Genomic DNA, 12998 nt, shown 5'->3' with positions numbered 1-12998 from the left:
ACTTATCTTGTTGGACCACTGGGAAGATGTGGTTCATGCGGCTGCTGAAAGAAGTTCAGAATTTAAACTGAGTCAATTCAAAGTAATTCATTTGTACATAAATGCACTGCTAGCTGCATTTAAAAATGTCAGATTTTCGGAAATGCACAGTGCCTGAAACTGAAGCAACTTCTGCATCACTTGTCACCAGAGTACCTCTTGCAGCCTAGGCTTCACACTGAGTTTTGAATCCACGACGTGAAGCATGTGGGATCTGTGGTGTAAAACATTGAGCTAAGCCCCTTTTCCACCGCAGGAACTTTACCCAGGGACTAGGGACTTTGGGTGGTACTCTGTGTGTTTACACTGCAGGAATCAGGATCTAAATAAAGTTCCGGGTTCAGATTTGCCCCTCAGAAAGTCCCTGCTCGCGAGGTAGTACTTTTTCAAAGGTCTGGAACTTTAGGGGGTGGGACTTGGCCGCTGAGCATGCTGATTAGTTGAGTTCACGCATCACTGTATTTCAACCACCATATTTGCATACTTTTTTAAAACTATTACTGTCATGAAATGTAGTTTGAAAAGTATTTCAGGTGAGAATGTAGTTGTTTTAAACTCAAATCTATGGTTTATTTACAAAGACAGCACCTATTTGAAAATGTGCTTCGCCGATTTTGCAGACATGAGCTCCACGCGATGACCAGTGCTCATGTATCCTAACGAGAGCAGCCTCAACTCGGCTAGTCCTTCTGACATTTGAAAAATCCATTAAGGCATTTCTGTGTGGCTCAGTCCAAAGATCATCTGATTCGATTTTGGACAAAATTGGAAGAAAAAAAAAATTCTTAGGAGGAGTAGCAAAAAACCTGTTTTTAATTTACTTCAATTTGACAGACAGACACATTCATGGAAAATTACAAATTAGATATTGTCAGAATTGGCATAATCCAGGGAATGAAAAGATACAAAAATAACTAAATTTGGACAATGTTTCCAAAAGTTATATGTGTTTTTGTAAAAATCATTATCTTTGGAACACTAGGTGGCGCTGTGTTCAAACTTCTCAGGTACTCCCAAGACAGTGTTTCTGATCCCTACCAATTTTTGTGCAGATATGTCAAATGGTTTTAAAGATATTGCAATTTATGACAAATTTCAAAATGGCCGACAAATGTTTAAGTTATTCCTGGCAAAACTGATATCCAAAGATTCAGCATGACACAAGGAATCCATGGACAAGATTATGATTTTATGATAAACTGTTCTAAAGTTATAAGCAAAAATTAGTATTTTTGGTATCTTGTGATAGCGCCTGTTGGTGGCGATGTTCCCAACTTTGGCATGTACCTTCACATCATGGTGTTGATGAAGTGTACCAAGTTCTGTATCGATTGATCAAAGTTTGGCGGAGATACAGCCTCTTAACCAATTGTAGGTAAACTTCCACAAGTTTTTGATGTCATAGTCTAGCGTAGCCAGTCCTTCAGACTGACGGCTGAAGGTCTGGAATAGATAGCAGCTTTCAATTGGTCAAGGCCCGCCCATGATGCCCGCCCACAGTTTGTTGCGTTCAGCGTCACGTTTTGGAGCGTGGAAATGTCGCCATAATAACAGACCAGTGTGTAATACTCTCGGACGTATTTAAAGGATTCTATGCCGCAAACTTTAAATATTTCACATACTTTTGAAAATCCAGTGTTTAGTTGACCCTGATAAGCATTTGTCGTCACATTTGTAAACAAGACGACTTTGGCGCCACTAAATCTTTGTTTCCTGGCGGACCGAAAATATTCCCAATTCCTGGGATGCCCTTTCTCAATAGGGTTGACAGGAGGATCTGGAGGTTGACCGTATCAGAAGCAGCAGACAGATCCAGCAAAATAAGTTATGAAGACTTGGAAGCTGCTCTTGCAAGTCTTAGGGCATCAACAACTGAGAGCAAGGCAGTTTCGTTCAAATGTCCACTTCTGAAGCCAGATTGGTTGCTGTCCAGGAGGTTGTTCTGTGTGAGAAAGGCAGAGACTTGGTTGAACATAACTCGTTCAAGTGTTTTTGCAATGAAAGGTAGAAGAAGGGAAACCGGTCTATAGTTCCCTAAAAGTTGGGTTAAGAGTGGATTTCTTTAGAAGTGGGGTTATACGAGCCTGTTTAAATGCTGAGGGAAAAACTCCAGTGTGAAGGGATGTGTTAACGATGTGAGTGAGTGCAGGTACGACTGCAGGTGAAATGGCTTGAAGGAGATGAGATGGAATAGGATCAAGCGGACAGGTAGTAGGATGACTGGAAAGGATGAATTTAGAGACTTCTGCCTCAGAGAGTGAAGAGAAGGATGTGAACGAGTGTATTTTGAGAGAATTGTGCAGTGAGGTTTGTAATTTTATTTATGAACAATGAGGCAAAGTCGTCAGCTGTAAGAGTTGATGAAGGAGTGGAAGGAAAAAGGAGAGAGGAAAATGTTTTAAAGAGCATGCGAGAGTTAGGCCAATTGTTAATTTTGTCATGATAGTATGTCCTTGTAACAGTGGCGACATTAGCAGAGAAGTCAAAGAGGAGTGATCGATATAAATTAAGGTCAGTAGGATTTTATGATTATGTGCCACACCCTTTCTGCAGCCCTGAGTTTAGAACGATGTTCGCGGAGAACGTCAGATAGCCAAGGGTCAGAAGGGGTGGTACTGGCCGCCCTGGAAGAAAAGGGGCAGAAAGTATCTAAACAAGATGTCCGAGTGGAACAGAAAGTATCAGTAGCACTGTTAGCCTAACGCACGCGCCTGGCCCGAAGTTAACTTCCGGTCTGTGTTTGTTTATCGGTCTGGTTAGCGGCGCCGGCTACAAACGCAGTTAGTTAAGCTGATAAGTAAAAGTTGGGCTCAGGTTGTTGTGCTGTAGGATATGTTTCCCATACATTTATTTATTTGTGGTGACCCGCCACGATATCAAAACTGACTGATTTTTTAAAGGCTTTTCATTGAATAAACATGAGCACATAATGCATGTTTAAAAAAATAATCTACTCTAGAGGGACCTAGCTGTTGTTATTGATTCTATTTGGATGTCTACCGGAAGTTAAGTTAGGGCCACTAAAGCACGCATGCGCAGTAACGTTTGTTTATGTTGTTGCCGTTGAAACCGTCTATACCTGTCTAACAAATCACTAATTGAATTCAGCTGGACATGCTGCAATGGTCATGGATGCATGGCACAACAATGGGCCTCAGGATCTCGTCACAGTATCTTTGTGCATTCAAAATGCCATCAATAAAATGCAAGATTAAACTTTAATGAGCCGAAAAGAATGCACGTCACACCTCTGTTTATCAGTTTGCACTGGCTACCAATAGCTGCTTGCATAAAATTCAAGGCATTAATGTTTGCCTACAAAACCACCTCTGGCTCTGTACCTCTTCACCTAAATTCAGTACATCAGACCTATGTGCCCAGACACACCCAATTTAGTGCTTGCAGTCTCTGCTAACGAGCTGATGAGTTGAATCAGATGTGTTAGATTAGGGACATACACAAAATGTGCAGGGCAGGGGGTCCTCCAGGACAGGTTTGGGAAGAAGCACTGCTCTAGAAGCTTGCGTTCTGAAAGTAAATGATGCATTATTGTGCAATCCCAAAGAGGCACACAATCACTTTCATCCAGAGGGTTTGACAAGAGAGGTAATACGATGATAACAAGCAGTGGTCTAGGCAAGGTGCAAACAGAGACCAAATGATAAGAGAATCAAAGGCAAACAGGAAATTAGGCAACAAGGCTATGTGTACTGTGTTAGGCTAACCAAGACTTGTCATTGCACTTGCATGTTGTTGCTCCTTTGTTGGTTTTGATTGCTTCTATTGTCCTCATTTGTATGTCGCTTTGGATAAAAGCATCTGCTACATGATTAAATGCAAATGTAAATCTAGATATAGTGCTGTCAAGGTTTTTTGTTTACTTAATATGTGTGTGTGTTATGTCTATATTTATTATGTATATTTTAAAGAAGTGGAATCCTGGAGCCATCACAACCTTCATAACAGTCATTTTGTTTCTTCTTGAATAATTATTAATCAAAGTTATTAATATTGAATTAAATTATTAGTTACCATATATTGGTAGTTAGACATCAATTTATTATCTATTTATCTGAATATTTTTCTTCCTTGTACTGAATGTGTAACCGTAAGCTTTTACATGCTGAATTCCGTCTTCTCTCAGGGTCACACTGCCATGTCACAGAGGTCGTTTTGGACCTCCCATCTATGTAACCAGTGAGTGATTAGAACATTTATGATATTGATGTGTCTGCATGTTATTAGAATATACAGTGGAAAAAAAATGATTCCCCCTGCTGATTTTGTACGTTTGCCCACTGACAAAGAAATAATCAGTATATAATTTTAATGGTAGGTTTATTTGAGCAGTGAGCGGCAGAATAACAACAAAAATAACCAGAGAAACGCATTTCAAAAAAGTTATAAATTTAGTTAAATTCTTTTCTTATGCTATTTATTTTTTTCTTATTTGGCAGGTGCTGTGATGACCAACTTCCCAGCAGCAATAGAATTGGACTTGAGGAATGCAGCTGGGAAGCATTTTAAGCAAGACATGAAACCAGTAATGAATAAGTTCCTGTTTAAGTTCAATGTTGGTTGTTTTATTTGTTCAAATAAATAAAAAATTAAATTAAAATAACCCTTTTGTTGGTTTGTGTTGTCATTTATCCATGTCCTTTTTTTTCTCTTAAATATCTTAAGTTATTGAAAATATTTTATTTTTATGTTTTATTATTTTTAAGTTGTTAATTTCCTATTCTTTATCATAATATTTATATTTAGGTGTATTGTATTTATAATATTTTTTGTTAATTCTTTATTTTTATCATTTTGTATTGTCTAAGTTTTTAAAAATTGTATTTTTCTTAAAAGCTGTATGTTTAATTTGTTGGCTGGATTGCCATTTTGTTGTTTATTAGATGTAGCCATTCATTAGCTGTCTATTTGATGACTAGTTTATTCTTGGGCTATGGTTAGAGGTCTATTAAATTTTCACTGACAGCCCAAATTCAGTCTTGTTTTAGCCTAAACCCATATTCACTGTCTATTAGACGTATACATGTAGTGGTCTAACTGATGTCTAGTCTACTCTTGGGCTACGATTAGACATCTATTAAATTTTCACTGACAGTCCAAATTTTGCCTTGTTTTAGCCTAGATGTCTGGGCTGTGTTTGAATGGCTAATAGACATGTTTTAAACGCAAAATTGCTTGCTGGCCTAGCCAGTCTCCAGACTTTAATCCCATAGAAAATCTGTGGAGGGAGCTTAAGGTTCAAGTTGACAAACATCAGCCTTGAAACCTTAATGACTTGGAGAGGATCTGCAAAGAGGAGTGAGACAAAATCCCTCCTGAGATGTGTGCAAACCTGGTGGCCAACTACAAGAAACATCTAACCTCTGTGATTGCCAACAAAGGTTTTCCCACCAAGTACTAAATCATGTTTTGTTGTTATTCTGTCTCTCACTGTTAAAAATAAACCTACCAATAAAATTATAGACGGATCATTTCTTTGTCAGTGGGCAAACGTAGAAAATCAGCAGGGGATCAATTTTTTTTTTTTTTTTTTTTTTTTTGCACTGTAAGTTGAATATGGTTTTAGTCTAATTTTTACTAAGAAGCTGCCCCTCATTCTGTGTGTGTGTGTGCGTGGTTAACCATATTTGATAAGATTCAGGGCAGAGCCCGGCAACCTTGAAGTACATATAAGTGTTCTCTGCGTATGTGTGAATGTCTATCTCTGCAGCTGCAGAGAGAGCCCAGGAGGAAACCGTAGTTTGCTGTCACCCTGATAATATTGATCAAATTGATCCGGATTTGGAAATCCCATGTTTTGCTATCCAGGATCACCTGATCCATCTTACTTTTATCCCAGTTTTTTTAAATGGAACATTGGATTGTATCCTGTTTACCAGCGCCTTAAATGGAACCAACAGTTTAGCCTACTGGCTTAGCAAAGAACAACAGGTAGGCAAAATACCGGTGGCCACAAATAGCCATTCTTTGTTTTAATTGTAAGAAACAGAAACACTGTAATAAACAGAAACAATTTACATTCCTTATTTTGTTATGTTAAGTTGTTAATGTTAAATAACAAAAAAACAATACTATCCAATAGTCAGAAATAATTTACAGGACAGAGACCAGCTCTTTCCATCAGTAAACATTGATTTTGTGATCATTCACTTAAAAAAAACAGATTTTATTTGGTTCGAAAAATCACAACTGGATCCACCCTTCTGATGGGATCAGGATAATCCTGTTTTTGTTTTGTGTGTCAAATGGATCCCAAACTGAGTTCAAAGTTTTGAAAAACCCAAAGGGCAGGTTTGATCCAGATCAAATGTAAAACTGGATTACATGCTCTGATCTTAGTTAGGAATCCCTCTTTTGCTTTTGAAAAAACCCATTTCCAAGATTTGATCCAATCCGAAATTCCACTGAATTACTTTTGAAAAACTGGGCCCAGCCGCCCAGAGTATCAGATGTACGTCATCTGACCTATGATCATTTGTCAGCAAAATAATCACTAGAAGATATGCTTCAAGTTTTATGTCCATGTGGAGAATTTCTAAGTTGATCTGTTTTGACCAACCAGAATCATGCTTACCTATGTATAGTGATCTCTGTTAGAGTATAATTGCTAGTGTCTTGAACATGTAGGCAGAGTGGCCTAGAAACTACATCGCAAGTATTGAAGCTGACATCTGCAGATGAAACTGCAAACTATTTTCTTCAGTAAATTTTTCTGCATCTCTGACTCCTGGTCTTTGTTCATCATACCTGGGTAAATCCCCCTACTGTGTGTGTGTGTGTGAATCCATTAATCATGCAAGTTCATTGAGATCGCCCCCAGCGGCGAACCATTGAACTAGCGTCTATAGTTTTTACCTGATCTCAGATCAGTTTCATCAATTTGTAAAGATTTTTAACAAGATATTTGAGTAATTAAAAGAATGAGAAGTAGGAAATAGTCTCTTACTGGCCTCTATATAGAAGCTGTCCATAAAACAATTAAAGCAAGCCCTGCGAATTAATATAAAATATTTTTAAAACAGTATCATACAGACACTTCATATTTAATGGTATTTTATTATTTGTATTGCATTTAACGTAGTATACTTTCAATAAAACATTTGCAATGGGCTATAAAAGGGCTTTTTGTTTTAGCCTGAGTTTTTGTTGCATTTACACTTTTGACCAGCAGGCGTCACCAGCGTGTGGTGTTTCGAGCGCTTCGAAACAATGAATCATTTTGCAAAGCAATCGGTTCAGTTGATTCGAAGCTTTGAAAAGCTTCGTTTCTGCGTGTGTGGCTTTCGTTATAGGTGTCGCTCTGCGCATGTGTGATAGAGAAAAACGGAAACTTCAGCCATTTTAGGTAGGCTACTAGACTGCGCTTTTTATAGTTCTTGAAAATAAGTAATATCGACCTGACTGTTTCAGAATAATATAAACAATTGAGGTAGTTCACCAGTAAATGCTAGTCGGTGTAGAAGTCTTTATGTAAGTAGTAGGATTTTTGTTGTTGTTCAGATCTCTGGTTCAGGGTGCGGCCCAAAAACGGCTCTCTGACAAACACTCAGGATATCAGTAACTCTACGGATCATATATATATATATGCACGCAACTCTACATCAGGATGAAGAGCACTCTTACTGTTGTTCTGTTCCGATTATTCCTGATCGGTAAGTTTGGCTTTTGAGCATAGCTTCAGCACTTTCGGTTTCGTTTTCCTTCACGCCGGAAATGCGCATTTTATTTTCCTAATTTTCTTATTCCCTGCTGTATTTTTGTGTATAATAATATTCATTAATTTTAATGTAGTCTGCCCAGGGCCATAGTTATCCAGCTGTTGGCCTTCTCTAGTTAAAATTCAGCCCCCCCCAAAAATCGTCACCACTTTTCTCCCCTCAAGTCTGCTGCAAGTCACAATAGATTTCCACTGATTGTGATTTCTGAGTGTGTTATAAGTTTCATTTCTGACTGTTTCTGTTTGTTCTGCAGGTGTGTTTGCTAATGGAACAGAAACGAGTGATGTGGAGTCAGTGTCAGTGATGGAGGGAGATTCAGTCACTCTAAAGTCTGGTGTTACTAAAATACACACAGATGATGAGATTGAGTGGATGTTCAGTGGAAGTTCTATAGCTACAATCAGCATTGGCTCCAGTGAGATCTCAGTAGAGGTTAAATCTGATGGGTCATTCAAAGACAGACTGCAGCTGGACAAGCAGACCGGAGATCTCAAGATCAGCAACATCAAAACCACAGACTATGGACAATATAAACCAACGGTCAGCAGCCCCAGAGGATCCCCCCCAGAGATAACATTCACTGTCAAAGGTATGTATTTTTTATATAATAGTGTTATTTATCACTCTCCACTCTCAGAACACATTTGTACCATCATATCGCTCACCCCTACCTGTAATAGAGCAAATAAACATCTTGTTTTTGTAGACTGTCAACCTTTCTTATCTCTTGCTTAAAGAAAAGGAAACAAAATCAGCAGTCAGTATCAGAATCAGTCCATTTGCTTGTAAAATAAATTGGCAATCAGAATTTGCTATAAAATAATGAACGGTGCATGGCTATACTTTTCTCCTCAAACAGTCATATTCTTGACTTACTCTTAATAGTCAGTCAAAGTTGAGTGAGTACACGGGTCCACAATATACACACATAAAGACGCACAGAGTTAATGTGTATTCTGAATGACAATGTATATGAGTGGTGTCCAACTGGACCGATTCTGATTGTAGTGGTGGGCCGCTTTGACCCAAAATGCCAGGGTTGATTTTTTTATTTATTTTTTGTCCCAGTCCAGCTCTGCATGTAAATCACATATCTTTCAAAAAGTTCCTGCAATGTTTTCAATGTTCTCACCTTTTTACCCCTAAAAGACCTGAAGTACCTGAAGTGTACATATTAGTACCTTTCAAAAAGACACTGCTCCAGTGACAGCTTTTGTACCTTTTTTCTGAGTGCGTATGAACAATTTAAATTCAATTCAATTCAATTCAATTATTGTTACAGATGCAAAATCCTTACTGGCAAATTCTCATTTATAGTTTGTCAGCAAATATTTACTAAGTATTTCAGTTTCAAATGACACATATAATAAATAAAATATAAATGTTGTTATCTGATTATGTGTTTGTCAAGGAAATTGACAAAATTATCATTTATTTAATGCAAGTGTTTCATTATTATTGGAAAACACAACAGAATTCAGATTTATTGAAATTCTGTGGTAAAATGAAAGTTAAATAATTTTCTTCTATTGGTAAATGAATGATCAGTCTTTGAATATTTTCCCTCAAAACAGCGACCATTTGAGACCATTTGTTTTTTTGTTTTTTGTGTGTGTGTGTGTGTCTTGGGAAGCTTTTAGACATGTATGTCTATAGGTCATACAATATTGACTGTTAATAAATAATTAATAATGTCTGTATTTCATTGGCTCTGTACTGCACTCTGCATAGTGACAAAGTTGAATCTAATTAAAAATGGAGAAAAGGCAGATTTCCAAGTAGAAAACAGATTTCCAAAGACATATTGGAAATTGAAACACCCCCAATAATGTATTATTGGAGTCTCAACTACACTCTGAGAGTATTCACATTTATGCATTTGGTTGAGGTGTTTTTTTTTTTAAGAAAAAGATATTTTAAGAAATATATACTGCATACAAGTCATAAATGTTTATCAGTTTAAACATGGCAATTTCACTGGGACTAAAATCCATGATAGTATTAGCTAAGTGCTATGTTCTACCATAACAACAACAAAAAAAAAAAATCTAAATTAAAATACAGTTACAATAATTTTATAATATTCTTTTTTTTTTTTTTTATAAAAGTTTAAAATGACTTGTTAAATACAGTTTTAAAAATCATATGCTCCCATCTGTATTGGTAACACTTTACAATAAGGTTCATTAGTTAACTACTTTAGTTAACATCATAGGGCTGGGCGATATGGCTGAAAACTGTATCACGATATCAGTGTTTCATATCGGTCGATATCGATAATTATTGATATTTTTTTTAAGGTGGTACATCAAGTTCGTGGTATTACCAGTTTTAACGGGGACGACGGTCTTGCATAATTTGCAGACGACATTTGGTCTGACTACGGTCAGACTTATAATATCCAAAAAACTGCCATACTGGCGAGCTGACTTTCTCTTTTATTTACAATTTCCTCGCTCGCTGCGGCAATCATTTTCTGCTTATGAAGAGGAATCCAGCAGACCAGCCAATAGGGTCTGGCTGCAGACGTGCACTCTCAGCCGCGCGTGTGCACTTAGACACGAGACAACGATATGGCGAAACATTATACTGTTACATGATTGGCTGTTAGCGTGTCACTCCCTACGTTGCTAGGTTACCAGAGAGCGAGTGCCTTTGTTAATGCAACCAAACTTTTTTTTAAAAAAAGTTTGCAGATTTAAAGACACATTTATATTCCAAACAGAAAAGTTAAACAAACACAAAACAGAGGGAAACAGAACACAGAAATATTTTTTCAAGATGAAAAAAATGAAACTGTACAACTGCACACTTGATAAAAAAAGAAAAATAAACCTCTGCAAATATCATAGAAAACTAAAAAGTAAAAATAAAATCAAAATTCAAGTGTAGAGTTGTACAGTTTCATTGTTTTGCATCTTGAAATAAATAATTCTGAGTTCTGTATCCCTCTGTGTTGTGTTTGTTTATTTTCTCTGTTAGGAAGATAATTGAGCCTTTAAATCTCCTTTGTAATAATTATGCTTATAAATCAAGAACCAGGCATTTATAGCTGTATTTATAAATTGCTTACTAATGACTATTAATGTTGGAACAATGCTTTATAAAGGATGAACTGACTATTTACTAATGCTTACCTAATGATTCATAGTGTGCAGTTATTATAAAGTGTTACCGGAGTCCAAATTGTGTGACATCCCAGGTGCAAACAAGCATAACAGATTATGCACTTAATACCAATAATCTACAGTACTGTTTTAAAATTTGAGGACAGTAGGATTTTTAATGTTTTCAAAACAGTGGTTTTCAATTATAGTCCTGTGTCGCCCTTATTTAATACACCTGATTCAAATCATCAGATCACCAGCTCATTAGGAGAGAGCTCCATGAACTCAAGTGAGGGTGTAATCACACCAGGAAAGTCCACTAATTCACTCGGACCAAGTACAATGTTAATTTTTTTTTTTCTCGGGTGTGGTTCGCTTTCACACTTCCCTTTTTACAAGTGAACCAGTAATTGTAAACGAAACCACATGTGTGTCATCTATTCATTGATTCATCCTTTCAACTGTACCAGAATTCATTTGGAACTGGACAGAGACCCCCTCTTCAGCTGGGTCTCGGTACGGTTGTATGGTCCGAACCCGAGTGCGGTTGCTGTATTCACACCTGGCCAAAAGATCTGCACTAAGGGGGGAAGCAAACTTGAGTTCGATTCAGTCAAACCAAACGAGACGGATAAGAGCGTCTCAGAGATTCAAAATGTGCAGAGCAGTGGATCCCCAGGAACAGGATTGAAAACCACTGTTTTTAAAGAAATCTCTTCTGCTCAACAAGGCTGCATTTAATTAATAAAAAATACAGCAAAACAGCAATATTTTGAAATATCATTACAATCTATATGTATAGTAAAATGTAATTTATTCATGTGGTGCAAAGCTGAATTTTCAGCATCATTACTCCAGTCTTCAATCGCACACGATCCTTCAGAAATCATTCTAATATGCTGCTTTGTGGCTTAAGAAACATTAGATTAACTGGCATTTTTATGAATTTCATGTATCCTTTCTGAATAAAAGTATAAATTTATTTTATAAAGTTATAGTGTTCCCAAGTGTACAACAGTAGTGTATAAAAAATGTTTTATTATTCATCATAAACGCCTTCAATTCAATAAATATGTCAGTTAAAACCTTTATAATATCAGTTGTTCTTTAAAGAAGAATTCTTGTTCATTGAAGAGTCCTCTGTGTGCAGCAGTGGCTGCTCTGCAAATCTCATGTGTTCTTGCAGTTAATTCTTTAAATATTCAGGTTTCATTCCTTTTTCTGTAGTAATTCCCATGTGTTGCTGGCCTGAAGGGCATTAATCACAGATCTTACAGTTAAACTCTTCCCAGATCTCCTCAATCCTCAGATTCACTCAGCAGCAGCATCTCAGTCTTCTCTTCTCTGTAACAGTGTTTAGTGTGTCCTGATCAGTGAAGATCATATCTGAGCACCAGTGAGGGTCTGTTTCTCAAACTATAGTTTCTTAGATTGAGTTTGCTCTCTTCTTCCAAGACAGTAGTGTTTGGAATATTTTATAACTATTAAAATAACAACAGGCTGATGCGTTTCTACAAATATACTTATGTTTGGCCATTTTTATAACCACAGTTTGACCACAATTTGTTAGCTTTGCAGAGTACCAAGTCAGCACATTAGTTTGATTTCTTAAATACAACAATGTGTTGTCTAATTAGAACAGAGTAATGGCTGTTGAGGGCTGAAGCTTTGCCAGCACTGGCTAAAATTGAATTAGATTACTTTTAATTAAATAATACCTTGATAAACATAAGCATCAATTTCTTTCGTTGGCAAAAAAGTTTTACTGACTCCATATTTAATGGTAGTTTGTGTGTTAGTGAAATTGTGTAAAATCCATTCTGCATTTGACTAATTGAGATGTTTGCAGAAAAGAATATTGAAGAAAACCATTAGACAAGATCTGTGTTAGATCTGTTTAGTGACTGTCAGAAAAGTGATAACTGACATAATCTGTTTCTGTTTGTTCTGCAGTTGTGCCTGCTGTTGCAGCGAAGACAGTGACAGCGCTGGAGGGAGATTCAGTCACTCTACCTTCTGGTCTTACTGATATACAGACAGATGGTGTGAATCATGTGATACAGTGGAGGTTTGGACAGAAGAAATCTCCTGTAGCTGAAATCATCAACACATCTGA

The 12998-nt window shown here is 37.0% G+C and overlaps 1 protein-coding gene across 1 annotated transcript in view; it reads left to right on the top strand.

Moving 5' to 3' along the window:
• Window positions 1–12998, top strand: part of LOC306874607 (uncharacterized protein) — a gene marked incomplete at both ends in the record, with an annotated part of 341414 nt that overhangs the window by 278351 nt on the left and 50065 nt on the right. Inside the window, one exon of the mRNA XM_079424755.1 lies at window positions 12836–12950. Within this exon, the coding sequence (XP_079280881.1) occupies window positions 12836–12950 (115 nt within the window). The remainder of the gene's footprint in view (window positions 1–12835; window positions 12951–12998) is intronic.

This window comes from Barbus barbus (assembly GCF_936440315.1).
Source record: "Barbus barbus genome assembly, chromosome: 9".
Taxonomy (NCBI): Eukaryota; Metazoa; Chordata; class Actinopteri; order Cypriniformes; family Cyprinidae; genus Barbus; species Barbus barbus.
This window is presented reverse-complemented; position numbering and strand designations above follow the sequence as displayed.